The sequence below is a fragment of the Pteronotus mesoamericanus genome, unplaced genomic scaffold (assembly GCF_021234165.1).
Source record: "Pteronotus mesoamericanus isolate MK-2021 breed Mesoamerican mustached bat unplaced genomic scaffold, CSHL_Meso_final contig_56, whole genome shotgun sequence".
NCBI lineage: Eukaryota > Metazoa > Chordata > Mammalia > Chiroptera > Mormoopidae > Pteronotus > Pteronotus mesoamericanus.
In genome coordinates, this window is record NW_026555201.1 from 8,211,447 (window position 1) to 8,225,204 (window position 13,758).

Consider the following 13,758-nt stretch of genomic DNA (forward strand, 5'->3'; position numbering starts at 1 on the left):
TTTCTGGATCCTGGGGAGCTCAGAAGGTCCCAGAGTGGGGCAGAAGGAAAGGCGACACTGGCATAGGGTGAAGGTGGGCTTAGATATTGGCCAACTGGTATAAAGGTGAACTAACATTGTAGTAACAGAGAGGGCCAGTGTGCACTGGCTGAATTGCAACCTTAGCTAGAACTAAACTGATTTTACCAGAGCCTGACTAGTATTTTGGAAAGGAAGGAATTGCTACATATTCATTATTTTTCTATTTCCCTTTCTGAGAACATAGTCTTTGACTTTTCTTTTTTTAAAAAATTTTATTTTATTCATTATGCTATTACAGTTCCGAATTTTCCCCCTTTTCCCTCTCCACCCAGCACCCCACACTCCTTCAGGCAATTTCTCCACCATTGTTCATGTCCACGGGTCATGAGTACAAGTTCTTTGGCTACTCCATTTCCTATACCGTACTTTACATCCCCATGGCTATTCTGTAACTACCTATTTGGACTTTTAATCCCCTCACCTCTTCACCCATTTCCCCCCACCTGCCTCCCATCTGGCAACCATCAAAACATTCTCCATATCCCTGATTCTGTCTCTGTTCTTCTGGTTTGCTTAGTTTGTTTTTCAGATTCAATTGCTGATAGATATGTATTTATTTCATATAATAATGGTTTGGTCATGATGAACTCCTTCAGTTTTTTCTTGTCTGGGAAACATTTTATCTGCCCTTCAATTCTAACTGATAGCTTTGCTGGGTGGAGCAATCTTGGTTGTAGGTCCCTGCTTTTCATAACTTTGAATATTTCTTGCCAACCCCTTCTAGCATGCAAAGTTTTTTTTGAGAAAACAGCTGACAGTTTATGAGAACTCCCCTGTAGGTAACTAACTGCTTTTCTCCTGCTGCTTTTAAGATTCTCTATCTTTCACCTTTGGCACTTTAATTATGATGTGTCTTGGAGGGGACCTCTGCATCCATCTTGTTTGGGACTCTCTGTGCTTCCTGGACTTGCATGTCTATTTCTTTAAGCAAATTAGTGAAGTTTTCCTTCATTATTTTTTTTCAAATATTTCCCAATTTCTTGCTCTTTCTCTTCTCCTATGGCATTCCTATCATGTGAATGTTGGACAGCTTGAAGTTGTCCCAGAAGCTGCTCATAGTATCCTCCTTTTTTTGGTTTCCTTTTTCTTCTTGATCTTCTGATTGGTTGTTATTTTGCTTCCATATGTTGCAAATCATATTTGGTTCTTGAGTTTATCCACTGTACTACTGTTTCCCTGTAAATTGTTCTTTATTTCAATTAGTGTATCCTTTATTTCTGACTGGATCTTTTTTATGCTGCTGAGATCCTCAATAAGTTCCTTGAGCATCCTTATATCCAGTGTTTTGAACTCTGCATCTGATAGATTGTTTACCTACATTTTGTTTAGCACTTTTTCTCGAGTTTTTATCTGTTCTTTCATTTGGGCCATGTTTCTTTGTCTCCTCATTTTGGCAGCCTCACTGTGTTTGTTTCTATGTATTAGGTAGAGTTGCTTTGACGCCATGTCTTGGTAGCTTGGCCTAATGTAGGTGTTCTGTAGGGTCCAGTGGCACAGTTTCCCCTATCACCCAAGCTGGGTACTTGATGTGTGCCCTTCATGTGGGCTGAGTAACCCCCTCCTCTTGTAGATGAGTCTTGGTTGCTGTTGGCAGATCAATGGGAGCGATTTGCCCAGGCCTGTCAGCTGCAAGGACTAGCTGTGACCACTGACCACCAAAGTCTGCCCTCTGTGGAGGATCAGCTGTGCAGGAGCAGGTTGGTCGTGCTCTCAAGTGGTTTGTGGTTGTCCAGTGGGTGTGTTGACCCTGGGGTTTCCCAGATGGTTCAGGCCAAGGTCAGCCCCAACCTGTGTTTTGCCTGGGACACTCTGCCTGAGCTATAAAGTAACCTGAGATGGCTGCTACTTGTGTTGGGCTTGGAGATTCCCAGGAGCATCCAAGCTGTGAATCTAAGCTGGCTGCTACTAGTGCCGGACCTGGGGCTCATTGAAGCCAGCTGTTGTTTGTTTGATAGGATTTAGGATGTTATAAGCAGGAGCCAAAACCAGTTATTCATATGGAAAAGCAGCTTGGGTGAACCCCTTAAGTTGGGTTGGGCAGAGTCTCCAAGGTGGGTCAAACAGCGTTAGCCAGGCTGATGGAGTCTCCGGTACTGCAGCAGCTTACTGGATTTGTAAGAGGAGGGTTTAGAAAAGGGATAATGGCCTCCGCTCGCCTTGATGCCAGACACTTCGGTTTCTCCCTGTGTACCACTGGTATCTTTCAAGCTGCTATCCTGCTGCTGGAGCTCAGAGGGAGTGAGTCTAAGTAGGTGAGTCCATGTGTGAGTTCTTTAAGAGGAAATGCTTGGTGCTCCAGAAGTTTCTTCAGCTGGTTTTTGCAGCCAGAAGTTATGGGTACTTAGCTTCCTGGCACTGGAACCCTGGGCCGGGGGCCTGGTGTGGTGCTGGGGGGCCTGGTGTGTGGCTGAGACTCCTCGCTCCTAACATATCCCTCTCAAATTTTTATCCACCACATGTGGGTATGGGACTAACTCGTTCCAAGTCTGTGCCTGTCCTGCCAGTCTGGATGGATGTGGTTTCTTTAGTTCCATAGTTGTCAGACTTCCATTCAACTTGATTTCTGATGGTTCTGAGTGATTTCTTGTTCTATATTTTAGTTGTAATTTTGATGTGGTTGTGCGAAGAGGCGAGACCTGTCTGCCTACACTGCCATCTTGATTGAAGTCCCTGCTACATATACTTAAATATACTTACTCTTCTTAAAATTCTTTTAACAGTCTGGAGGACCTCCAACCAGGGATAAGGTTGAAATGGAAATATCCTCTGAAGAGATAACATCTATTCACTCTAAATTGCTAATGACTATAATGTTTCTTGAAGGTTTTGGGAAGGGGTAGGAAGGAGTTGCAAGAGGCAAGGGAAACATTAGCATGATGGGGGCGTCTGTGGGATGAGTGAGCTAAACTGGCTTTTACTGTTTGATTTTGCTCAAGGCCGGCCCCCAAATCTGCCGAAAGGAATCATTGACAGCAGCTGTGATGTGAGACCTCCGGCCTCTGGTCCAATGTGTTAATCTCACATTTGACATTCTGAGTCTCTGCAAAGCAGGGTGAAAGCTGGGATGGCCTCATGGAAACAGAATACTCTCTTCCTTGTTCTGCCTTTACCTGTTCTTCCTGGCCTTTTGTACTTTTCCATGAGGATTTGGGCAGTAAACCTTTTACAAAACCTGAATCTCATCTTCGAACTCAAAAGATTCTCTGTGGACTGTTAAACTGGTGAAACACAATGAAACTTTGATTTTGCTGGGCTCTCTACCTGTAATGCTACTTATAAAAGATTCCTAAGACCCCTAGGCTCCATGTGTGGGAAAAAAAGAGGGAGATTCCAGTTTTTACTTTGAGGGAGTAAGGGAATCTGTTACCTTCATCAGCTTCCTCCACTTTTCTGAACTCTCCAGTCCTGGCAGGTGTGCTCCAGAGGGTGACAGACAGTGAGATGACACCTTTGGCTTTGGTATTGTACTCAACTAACATTCCGATGTGCTAGGACAGACATTTACTTGTTTGTTTGTTTAGAGTTTGTACCCTCCTCATTTCCCAATAGGACTTGTGCTAGATAAATTACTTCTAAACCCCAGTAGATTTTAAAACGGCTGGCTAATTTTGATATATTGAGGCAGAAAAAGAGAAATGAGAAAAGTAAAAAACAGGGAGGTGTGTTTTACTTTCTTGCTTCGGGTGCTGCAAGTGTCATAAGTATTTACTTCCAAAATATTTCTCAGTTCCATGCCTTCCCTCCATCTCTTTCCCGAGTCCTCTCCGTTCCCTGTCCCAGTAGTGGAAGGCTAATTGTCACCTTCTTCCCACTTCTAAAAGGACACTTCAAGAATTCTCAATGAGCATGCAGGCTGCGGGCAGAAAGGCTGGCTGGAAGTGGCCCCATTTTCCCCAGTAGTCAGTGTGCAGAGAGAGGGGAGAATGAAACAAGCACAGATGAGGAGAGAACCTGTGCACAGCTGGACAGTCTTTGATGTTTGGCTCTAGCACTTCCTCGGGCTCCCTAGTCAAGGGCTGTGAAACACCTGTGTGCTCCTAGTAAATGCCTCTTGTCCATCTAAACTAGCTTGAGTGCATTTCTGTTGCTTGAAACTGAAAGATCTCTGATGAACACACTAATCAAGTGAAGGAAATGGGATGGAGCTAAACAGAAAGGTCCTGCAAAAGTGTTCACGGTGTAGCAGGAATTATTTGATTACTAGGACGAAGCATGCAAGTGTTTCTAAGTAAATGCATAAGAAGCTATAGAGGAGCCAATGGCTTCCCTATTTATGGAACTCATTTCATGCATGTTTTAGTGTTATCTATTTTAAGAAAAGTGCTCTGTGAAAGGGGAGAGGAGCCCATTGTATGCTTGTGTATGTACATATGTATCCATGTAAGTATATACATACTTACTGGATGTATATACTTCTCATAATACTATGCTTATTCAAGTGAGGTCTTCGAATCCTAAGGGCTGGGAAACACTGATCTGGAATAGTTACTATAGCAACATTTTACTTTTATAAATTTTTAATGCAAGGACCCTTGACCAAGATTAACATTGTCAATGACACTGGAGAAGATATTATAATTTCCTAGGAAACAGTAATGGATCACTTTTGACTACATAAGATTTGAAATATTCATAATGATGTACAAATATCAACAAATAAATCTCTTTGATCAGTCTGCGAGTTCATTTTAATCTTTAAATGCCAATATGATTTATTTTATGTTTGGTATTTTTTTTCTCTACAATTACTTGGTGGTTAAAGGCACATTTCATTTGGGGTTTCTTAAAGAAATACCAGTGAAGGGAGAAAAGATCCAATATTTAGAGAAACAATAGGTTTAGAATAAGTAAATAGACCATTTATTTTCTTAGACTCCCATGTGATTATTTTGCGCTCCCCTGGTTTTGGTTTATCTTTGTTAATACTATAATTAAAAACACATTTGAGTAAACAAAGACTTCCTTCCAACTGGTCTGCTTTTATTGCCGAAAGCATTCATTGTTGACACAGTAAGGTAATCATAATTCATCAACCTGGACACCCTTGTGAGATTTGGAAAAAACGAATGGTTCTGAGGGGGATGAATGGAAATGCTCAGCTCCCGTCCACTCAGAGGAAAGCACTGGGGCACTATCAGGATGGCAAACAGCATTCAGTAGGGTTTTTGTTCTGGGATGTCTTTGCACAACAAAGCTATATTTTTCCAGCAAAATAACTTCAGAGTTAAAGTGCAAACTTGAAGTATACACAACATTGCAGATTGGTATTTTAAAAGGCAGTATTAGAAAAAGGCAACATGTAAATTGTCCATATGTTATAATTATATCTTTATTAAATTTTATATGGTGAAGGACGGCAAAGTAATGTAAAAAATACCATTAATGTTACTACAATGTTGTTTGTATAGTAACACTCATTTAAAGACATAGATTTAAACAAAAATATACTCATAGTCAAGCTTCTTAACTAGTCCTTATGTCACTTAAAATGTTTATAAAATAGAGATCGCTCATTTCCAAGACCCAATAGCTTGGGAATCAATATCTAGGTATAGTATATTTCCAAAGAATAATTTTGGAAACAGAGGGCTCCCATCCAGACAATTAGGAGTGAATCTAGGAGGACAGGGCAATCTTGAAATAGTTTATGTCCAGAGATTTCCTATCAATATTCCAAGTTCTCTAATGGCATCTTGGGGGAGCTTTAAAAAATGATAAAGATTTAGAATAACAAATGGGAAAATCAGTGAGAAAGCCAACCAAACCCATGTAAAGGGGTTTTCAAGCTGGGTGTTGAACCAAAGAGAGTCAGAAGCTCTAAGCTCATAGTAGGTCAACCTGAATGGTCAAGTAGTTTTTTTGTCAAGAGACCTCAGCTGCCAAGGAATAAGAGCAGAGACAGTAGATGATTAAATTGAGCCAGAGATTAAGATTGAGATTTCCAGCCTTTTCTAATAGATTCCAGTAATGGGTAATGACTAGAGTGTTATACTGAGAATTCTGGTGCTGTGTCTGAACTCAGCGGGAGGATACTGGCATCGGTTGGTGATGGCTGCCATGAGAAAGGGAGAAAGGAATGATAGGATGGGAGCCTATTCTCTTCTGGTCCTCTTCTACGTCATTCCTGTCCATTAGAAGTGGGTTATTTCTGGAAGAATGGAGGGCAAGGGGAGATGACCTGAGGTCCCTTTTTCCTGTCTCTTATTCAAGCAAGCTTGGAACAATGTGGGTTTAATAGACATAATTTCTATTTTTTAGGAGCTTAAACCTAAGATATTAAAGCATTTAATCAACATACACATAAAATATACATATACATTAAGTATGGATTAAACAAAGAACAAATGTTAAAGGTACACATAAAATATACATGCCTGAATAGTACAAGTAAGCACTTAGATACTGCTTATGAAGAAGTTCAAATTGTGCTGGCCTTTCCACCGCTGCCACATACTGAGGAAATGCTGCTCAGTATCCTATGATGCGCAAAATCGCTACCTCCCCCAGCAGACAATGTCAGTAGGGCAAGATTCAGAAAGCCAACTGTTTCATGCTGGAAACTCTAACATCTCTTTGCAGAGCAGTGGAATATGTGATGGAAAAGAGAGGTGCACTTTAACAGATCTGGGATCTACTACTCACTTTGCTGTATGACTTTGAGTTTCCCCACCTGAACCCCAGTTCCCTCATTTACAAGTAAATGAAGGTACTGGATTATGAGCCCCTTCATCACTAATGATCTGAGATTGTAGTGAGGATTTTCTGAGGCCTCTGGATAGCCTTGTTTGAAAACCATGCCCTCACTGCCATCTGACTGATCCTTATAGGGTCCTTCTACTAGATTTTTGCTAGATTTAGTTGCCCACAGCTAACTAAAAGCAGAGGATACCAAATCTTAGTGGGGCCAGTTAGATTCTTTCTCTTGGGAATTAGAAATCAGAACTGGCTGCTGCTGGCTGGATACTTTAGCAAAGATGAAACAGTCATATACAATTAAAAATCAGAGAAAGTTTGTACAGAGACAAATGGAGCAGATAAGCAGAAACAAGCAGCACCAAGAGACCAGGAGTCCCAGAAAACAGTGGATGTGAAATCAGTTCCTCATGCAAATTGAAATTCCTGATGTGAGGCCTTCAAGGAAGCCAACTGAACATCATCCATCCATCCATTCATTCATTCATGCATATATGCATTCACCAACTACTGGCAGAGAGCTTCTTGCATTCCAATTACTATTTTGAAGTACATTCATGAATAAAAGGCATAATGTCCCTGACATCATAAATTTTTCTACTGGAGAAAAGAAGACAATAAACAAATAAATGTCCCACATAGCATCAGAGTTTGCGAAGTGCTAAGAACCATAAATCTGGGCAAGGGGACAGAGAGTGATAGATGACCAGGGAAGGCTTCTCTGAGCAAACCACATTTGAGTGAAGTGAGCAAACCATTTGAACATGTTGGGGAAGCGCTGTCCAGGAAGAGGAAACCCCAACTGCAGACATTCTTTGAGGGGGTTGTGCTTGTTATGACAAGAGCACCTAGTTCTTACCCCCTTCCTCATTCCAAGTGCTGCCCTCCTGAGAGACCTCACTGTGTGGATGGTCATTCCACCGCACTGCATTCCCAATGCCCAGACCTCTGGCTGAATAATATTTGCTCCAGCAACTCACTACCTTTCCTTGACCTTCTCAAAAATCCTAAACTCTAATATACTTTTTGACCTCAATATCAACTTTCCCTCGCTAGACCCATTTTTCTTCTTGAAAACTCCCAGTTACTTAAATACTCTCTTTCTTTCCAGTCTATCAGGCTGATCTTTTATAAATTTCCATCCCTCTCCAACCTAGACATCTGCAAACACAGGCAGTGTGTGTAGTGGTTAGAGTGTGGCTTTTAGAGCCAGACTGCCTGGGTTAAAATCCCACCTCTACCTGTAACTACATGGGCCTCCTATTCTGGAGATGTAATAATAGTAATCTTCATTGTTGTTATTGGATTAAGTGAACTAATGGACACATACACTTGGACATGCCATAGAGTAAGCATTTGATAAATATTATCAGGATCATTTTGATGCTATTATGATAATTATTAACCTGCTCTTCCTGCAACACTTTGAACCTCTGTAACTTAAGTTCTCCTTCTGTTGAAGCTTTTCCGGAAATCTTAATCTTTGTCTCAATCTAATCATCTACCATCTCTGCTCTTATTACTCAGCAGCTGAGGTCTCCTAATAAAACAAATAAACAAACAAAAAAGACATACAAGCCCAAACTTGACCATGCAGGTTGGAGCTTCTGGACTCTGCTTGGCCCACCATCCAGCTTGAAAAATCCCTTTACATGAGTCTGGTTAATTTCCTCACTGATTTCCCCATTAGCAATGCTAAACCTTCATCATTGTTTTCAACGTCCCAAAATGCTGACCCTCTCACCCTTGCTCTCTAGTTCTTACAGGGTCTTCCTAATCACAGCTAAAAATGTGTTAACATTCTCACATTTTTCTCCTCAATCTCATAGGAAGAGGTCTTCTACTTTCTTAGACTAGTTATCCACCCATATTCTCGATAACTTCCCTTTTCATCCCTTTGGGGAGCCAATTTCACCAATTATCTCCTTTCTCCATTCATTTTAAGCCCAAACGTGTTCAAATCTCTCTCTAATCTTAACAAAGCAACAAAACAAATTAACACCCTTCTGAACTCTGAATTCCCCTCTACCTGTTGTCCAGTTTTCTTTCATCTACAGCTAAATTTTTTGACATTGTCAAATGTGCCCTGCAACAAAACTGATCTTGGTTAAGAACCACTGATAAAAAGATAAGGCAATATACAATAGAGCATCAGGTATACAACTAAATGCTGCAAAGTTCTAAAAACAGGAGCGCACAGTGTCCTCCAGTCCCTTCTATCCATTCACTGCATTTTTCCTGCCAAACCCTCTTCCAAACACCAATGCCTTGGCAGACAGCAAGCACAGCTCGTCTGTATTCCACCCTGCCCTCACTCACTCCTCAGCTCACTACAGCCTGACTTCTGTCCTCCAGTTTGCAGAAACTATTCTGCAATGTCAGTCTTCCTAATTGCCAAACCCAGTGGACATTTCCTGCCTTATATTATTTGAATTCTTTACAGCACCATTCCGCCATTGACCATGACTTTTGCCTTGACCCTCTTGCTTTGGCTTCCAAAATGCCACCTTTTTTTTTTTGGTTCTCCTCCCACTTCTCATAGTAGATCTTCATCAGCCCCTTTGCTATCATCCTTCCCCTTTAAATCTTAGTACTCCTTAGGCAGAGTCCTTTCTGCCTGGGACTCTTTCCTTGGCGGTCTCCTCATTACAATGACCTCAACAATTGCTGACGTGGTGGTCTCTCCTCAGTCCTGCTCTCTAGCCCAGGCCTGATCCTAGCTCCAGGGGGTGCTACCTGCAGTCTCCTGGGCACTTCTTTTGGCATTTTGGTGGCAACACACATTTAGTAAGTCTATTCTAGCAGTTCTTGCTCTTGTCTAATTGGTTATGAGCTCCTTGAAGATATTAATCCTTTCTATTTCCTTTTTCAACGATCCGAATATATGACAGTGCCTAGCACTGAGTACCTGGTGCTCGATAGTTGTCTTTTGAATGAATGTGCTTGCCCTTTTTCCCTAGCTTTGGTGGTGGACTTACCTGCTTATGTCTAAAACAGAAGCTTTGTCATCCCCAAATTCCTACTCTTCAAGGCTTCCTCTCAGTTAGACATCAGTACATACGCAGCTGCTGGTGCTTGTGCCTGAGGAGTCGTCCATGATCTGTCATTCTCTCATCTCCCATATCTACTCCATAAGTAGGTTCTGTTAGCCATGGCCTCATTTTCACTATTTGTCACCATCTCTAGCACTAATTTCCACCTTGTTCAAGCCATCACCTTGTCCAAGCCATCATTATTTCTTACCTGTCCAACTGCCACCACCTCCTCACTGGCTTTTCTGCTTCTTTCTCCGCTGCTGCTATTGTTTCTTCTCACCTCAGAAGACTATCTCTAAAACATTCGTTAGGTTATCTCGCTCCCTTCCATAAAATGCTTCTTGACTTCATTGCGCTTGGAATACAGTCCAAATTCTTTACCAAGGCCCTTCATTACTGGTTCCTTTCCAACCTCTCCCACCCCATCTCTATACCCAAATCTGATTCCCAGCCCCAGCTCACTTATATCCTCTAACAAGAACCCTTTTTGCTGCTTCCCAAACTCACCAAGCTCATTATTCTGGTTTGTGTCTTTTACTCTGGCTGTTCCCTCTGCCTGGAATTCTCTCCTCCCAGGTTCTCACATGGCTGGCTCCTTCTCAAGCTTCAAATCTCTGCTCAAATGCCACTCCCTTAGAGAGTCGTCCTACGAAAATAGCTCCCGCACAGTCAGTCTCTAACCCCCATTCTGCTTTATTTTCTATTATTGTCTTAATTTATACTTGTAAATTTAAAAATTAACTTTCTGTACAGATAATATAATCTTCATTAAGACAGGGATTTTTTTTTTCTTTCCTGTCTACTGGTGCACCTCCATTGTATGGGAAAGAAATTGGCCCATGGTAAATATTCAGCAAATATTTGTAGGGATAATGCAATCCCCATGTCCAAAAGCTTATCTGTATGATTGGGAAAGGTTATTGGCTCTGTGAGGTACTATTTCACTCTGTGAAGACAATTTTCTTAAATGGAAACTTGCACCGACCTTTAAAACGTGTACAAATGTTAGCTACTGACAAAGACTCCCTTTATGACCAAATTTAGGCTCCTCTGGCCCTCCTCTTGACTAGGACTTGTCCTTGCCCTAGTCCTTGACCCGCTGAGCTCTTTTAGCAAGCCTTGTGCTAACTTCATTTATCAAGGATATCTCCATCCTTGAATTAAATTCCTCATCCCTTCTCCATTACTATCAAGTTCCTCTTAGTAATTTCCCATCCACCCTCACCTTGCCTGCTAGCTAGAAATTCCTGGCTGTCTTTGCTGTGTTTGGAGTTGAATTCAATCTCTCTTTTCTATTGCAAGTCTTGATCTCTCTTGCAATGGTCTTGAATTAAGTCTTTCTTCTTAACAAGTGTCTGGTACAATTTCTCTTTCATACCAGACACCAAACAGTAACCTATGGGTTCGTATAAATCCATTTAATGAATTTTCATTGTTACCCTCCAAACCTTATGTTCTTTGCAGTGGGAAGGGTTAAAGAGAGGCTTTTTCTTATCTGTGTGACTGAAGAATATGGTTTCTCTAGCATATAGGAGAGAGTCAAGAAGAATAAAGGCTACATGATTTTTTTATCACCTTTATCGTGGCTATTACTTTTTGTTTTGTCACATTTATTTTCAACTGTTCTAGTGGTAACATTTTAATGAATAATACAACAACAATGCTCACCTCAAAATGACACCCCAAATCTCCTGAACAAAAGCATGTCAGCATATAAGAAATAGCTCTATTTCTGCCACATAATCCATATAATTCACATGCAGTCCACTCCTGACTCAGCAGCTGCCTCGCGATTATATGATCATACCTGCAACATCAAACTCGATTTCCAGTGTGACCTTGCTTGTGATTGAAGAGTCTCGGAGGAGCTGATTGGCTTCCTCGAAGGTGCTATCCTCAGTTGGAATTCCATTAATGGCCATCACTCTGTCTCCAATCTGTAGTACCCCACATCTGAATTTAGAATCACATGTTAGAAGTTGTAGATAGCCCTTGTTTATTCAATGCTGTGAGAATCACATTAGGTCAACTGCAGTGTCTTACACTCTTGCATCTCATGGCTACACATGAGAACAAGGAAATCTTGAACTCTCCCAGCAAAGTGATTAATAATTCAGCACCTTGGTATTGTTCTAATCTGATCTGAACCAACATACAGTAATGATGAATGTACATTGCCCCATGGCAGAGAAATTATTAAAGTTTGAGCTTAGAGATTTTTTAATAGATCTTTTCCTTTTAATTAATATGGTCTCTAGTCCCCAGTGGATAAAAGTCTGCTAGATAAAGGCATCCATGCTCATTATTCTTCTCAAAACTGATCAAGAACATAAAATTTTATTGTCAGAACACAGAGTTCATTACATCTTACGTTTCCTGCATTGAGCACTGTCCCATAATTCACTAGCTGTCCACAGGCAGCCAGCGCAAGAAATAGAGAGCAGGAAAAGGTGCTGTGAAAGGTGTCTCACCTCTCTGCTGGGCTGTCGGCTTCAATGTAGGATATGAGAGGTGGCGAGGAGAGAGTCTCAGTGGCAAACACACTGCCCTGCAGTTGGATCCCAAATCCTGTGACAGGGTCTGCTGTCAGCACAACCTCTGTGGTTTCTGTGTGAACCACCTGCCCAGCCAAGCCCACGGTGCTGGAGGCTAAAGACACTAGAGGAACAAACACAGAAAAGAATACTTTAGGTTGATGCAAGCACCGGGGACACCAGCATTTCTGAAACAGATCATGTCTCTGAAAAACAGCTCACTGGCAATGCTGACAGGTTATACTTTGACCTTCTGGCAATACATGTAGCCAGAGCTGAACCAGATGCATGAACAAGATGCAAGGTGCATGTGCGGTACTAGTCACATTTCAGTCCCACTACCAGGGTAGCCTCCTCCTCTTACGTACCTCCATATTAGGGACAGTTGTGGGCACTGTAGGAAGAGGATAGCCCCAGGGTCAGGGCCAGGGTCCCTGGGTTCTGGTCCTGGCTCTGCTGCTGAGCACCCAGTGTATATGAGTCATTTCTCTTTTCTATCTAGAAAAAGGGGGGTTAGGCTAACCGGTCTAGTGCTTTTCCCACTTTAGCCATCTGTGTCTAAGATTTCAGCTTTTTACAAACATTCTAACCTCCAGCTTTGAAGAAGTGATCAAAGTCTCGCTCCAAGAGTGGGGATGAAGTGCTGGTCATCGACCTTAATCTAGCATTGGGCTGGCATGATGGAATTGTTTAAATGCTACACGTCTCTCAAATTTGCTCTCTTCAGTCCTTGTTTCTTCCCACTGGGTCTCCAACCTACTTTCTAATCTCTTGTTTCATTTGTTCCTCTGACTCACTGCTAAGCTCCCAGGAATACATCTCTGTCTTGTTCCTATCCTCAGCCCACATCCTGAGCGGCTGCTCCGCTCCTGGACGCCTTCCTCTCAGTGCTGCCCACCGGGACCTCCGTCTCCTCTGTTCTCTGTGAGCAAGCGCTCTGTCCTCAGGGCTCTCTATTGGACTGTCACTTCCTACAGAAAGGGTCTTCTGATCCTTTCTTTGAAACCTGATGGCATCATGTACCTCAAACCCCTTTCCACACAGAAGTTGTTGTCCTCCACTCTCCCTGCATGGGGCAAAGAGAGAGAAGGGTTTCTAATACTCCTTGCTTTCCTTGTGCAGTGCTTCTTTTTCTTTTTAAATCTCAAACCGCTCCTATTTATAGCTCCATATTCTGTACTCATTTCTGCTTTGTCTCATCTCCATAGTTTCCTACATTTACAAAAGTCACCCCTCCCCCATTTCCTCACTGCCTTCAGGACTTGGCTCTTCATCTCTCTCCTCTAACCCGTAGCTTTGCCTTGTCCCAAGCATCTTTGACACCATGGTAATAATCTTTAATGGGCTGGATGAACGGTTCTTCAGCTCTCCCAGTCCTGGCAGCTCCACCCTACGCCGGCTCCCTGCCGGCAGAG

The 13,758-nt window shown here is 42.1% G+C and overlaps 1 protein-coding gene across 6 annotated transcripts in view; it reads right to left on the reverse strand.

Moving 5' to 3' along the window:
* GRIP1 (glutamate receptor interacting protein 1) overlaps positions 1 to 13,758 on the reverse strand; it is a 387,281-nt gene that overhangs the window by 63,163 nt on the left and 310,360 nt on the right. For all 6 annotated transcript variants that reach the window (XM_054580065.1, XM_054580063.1, XM_054580064.1 and 3 more), the window contains 2 exons: positions 12,281 to 12,467; positions 11,617 to 11,762 (listed from right to left, as the gene is read on the reverse strand). In XM_054580065.1, the coding sequence (XP_054436040.1) occupies positions 11,617 to 11,762; positions 12,281 to 12,467 (333 nt within the window). The remainder of the gene's footprint in view (positions 1 to 11,616; positions 11,763 to 12,280; positions 12,468 to 13,758) is intronic.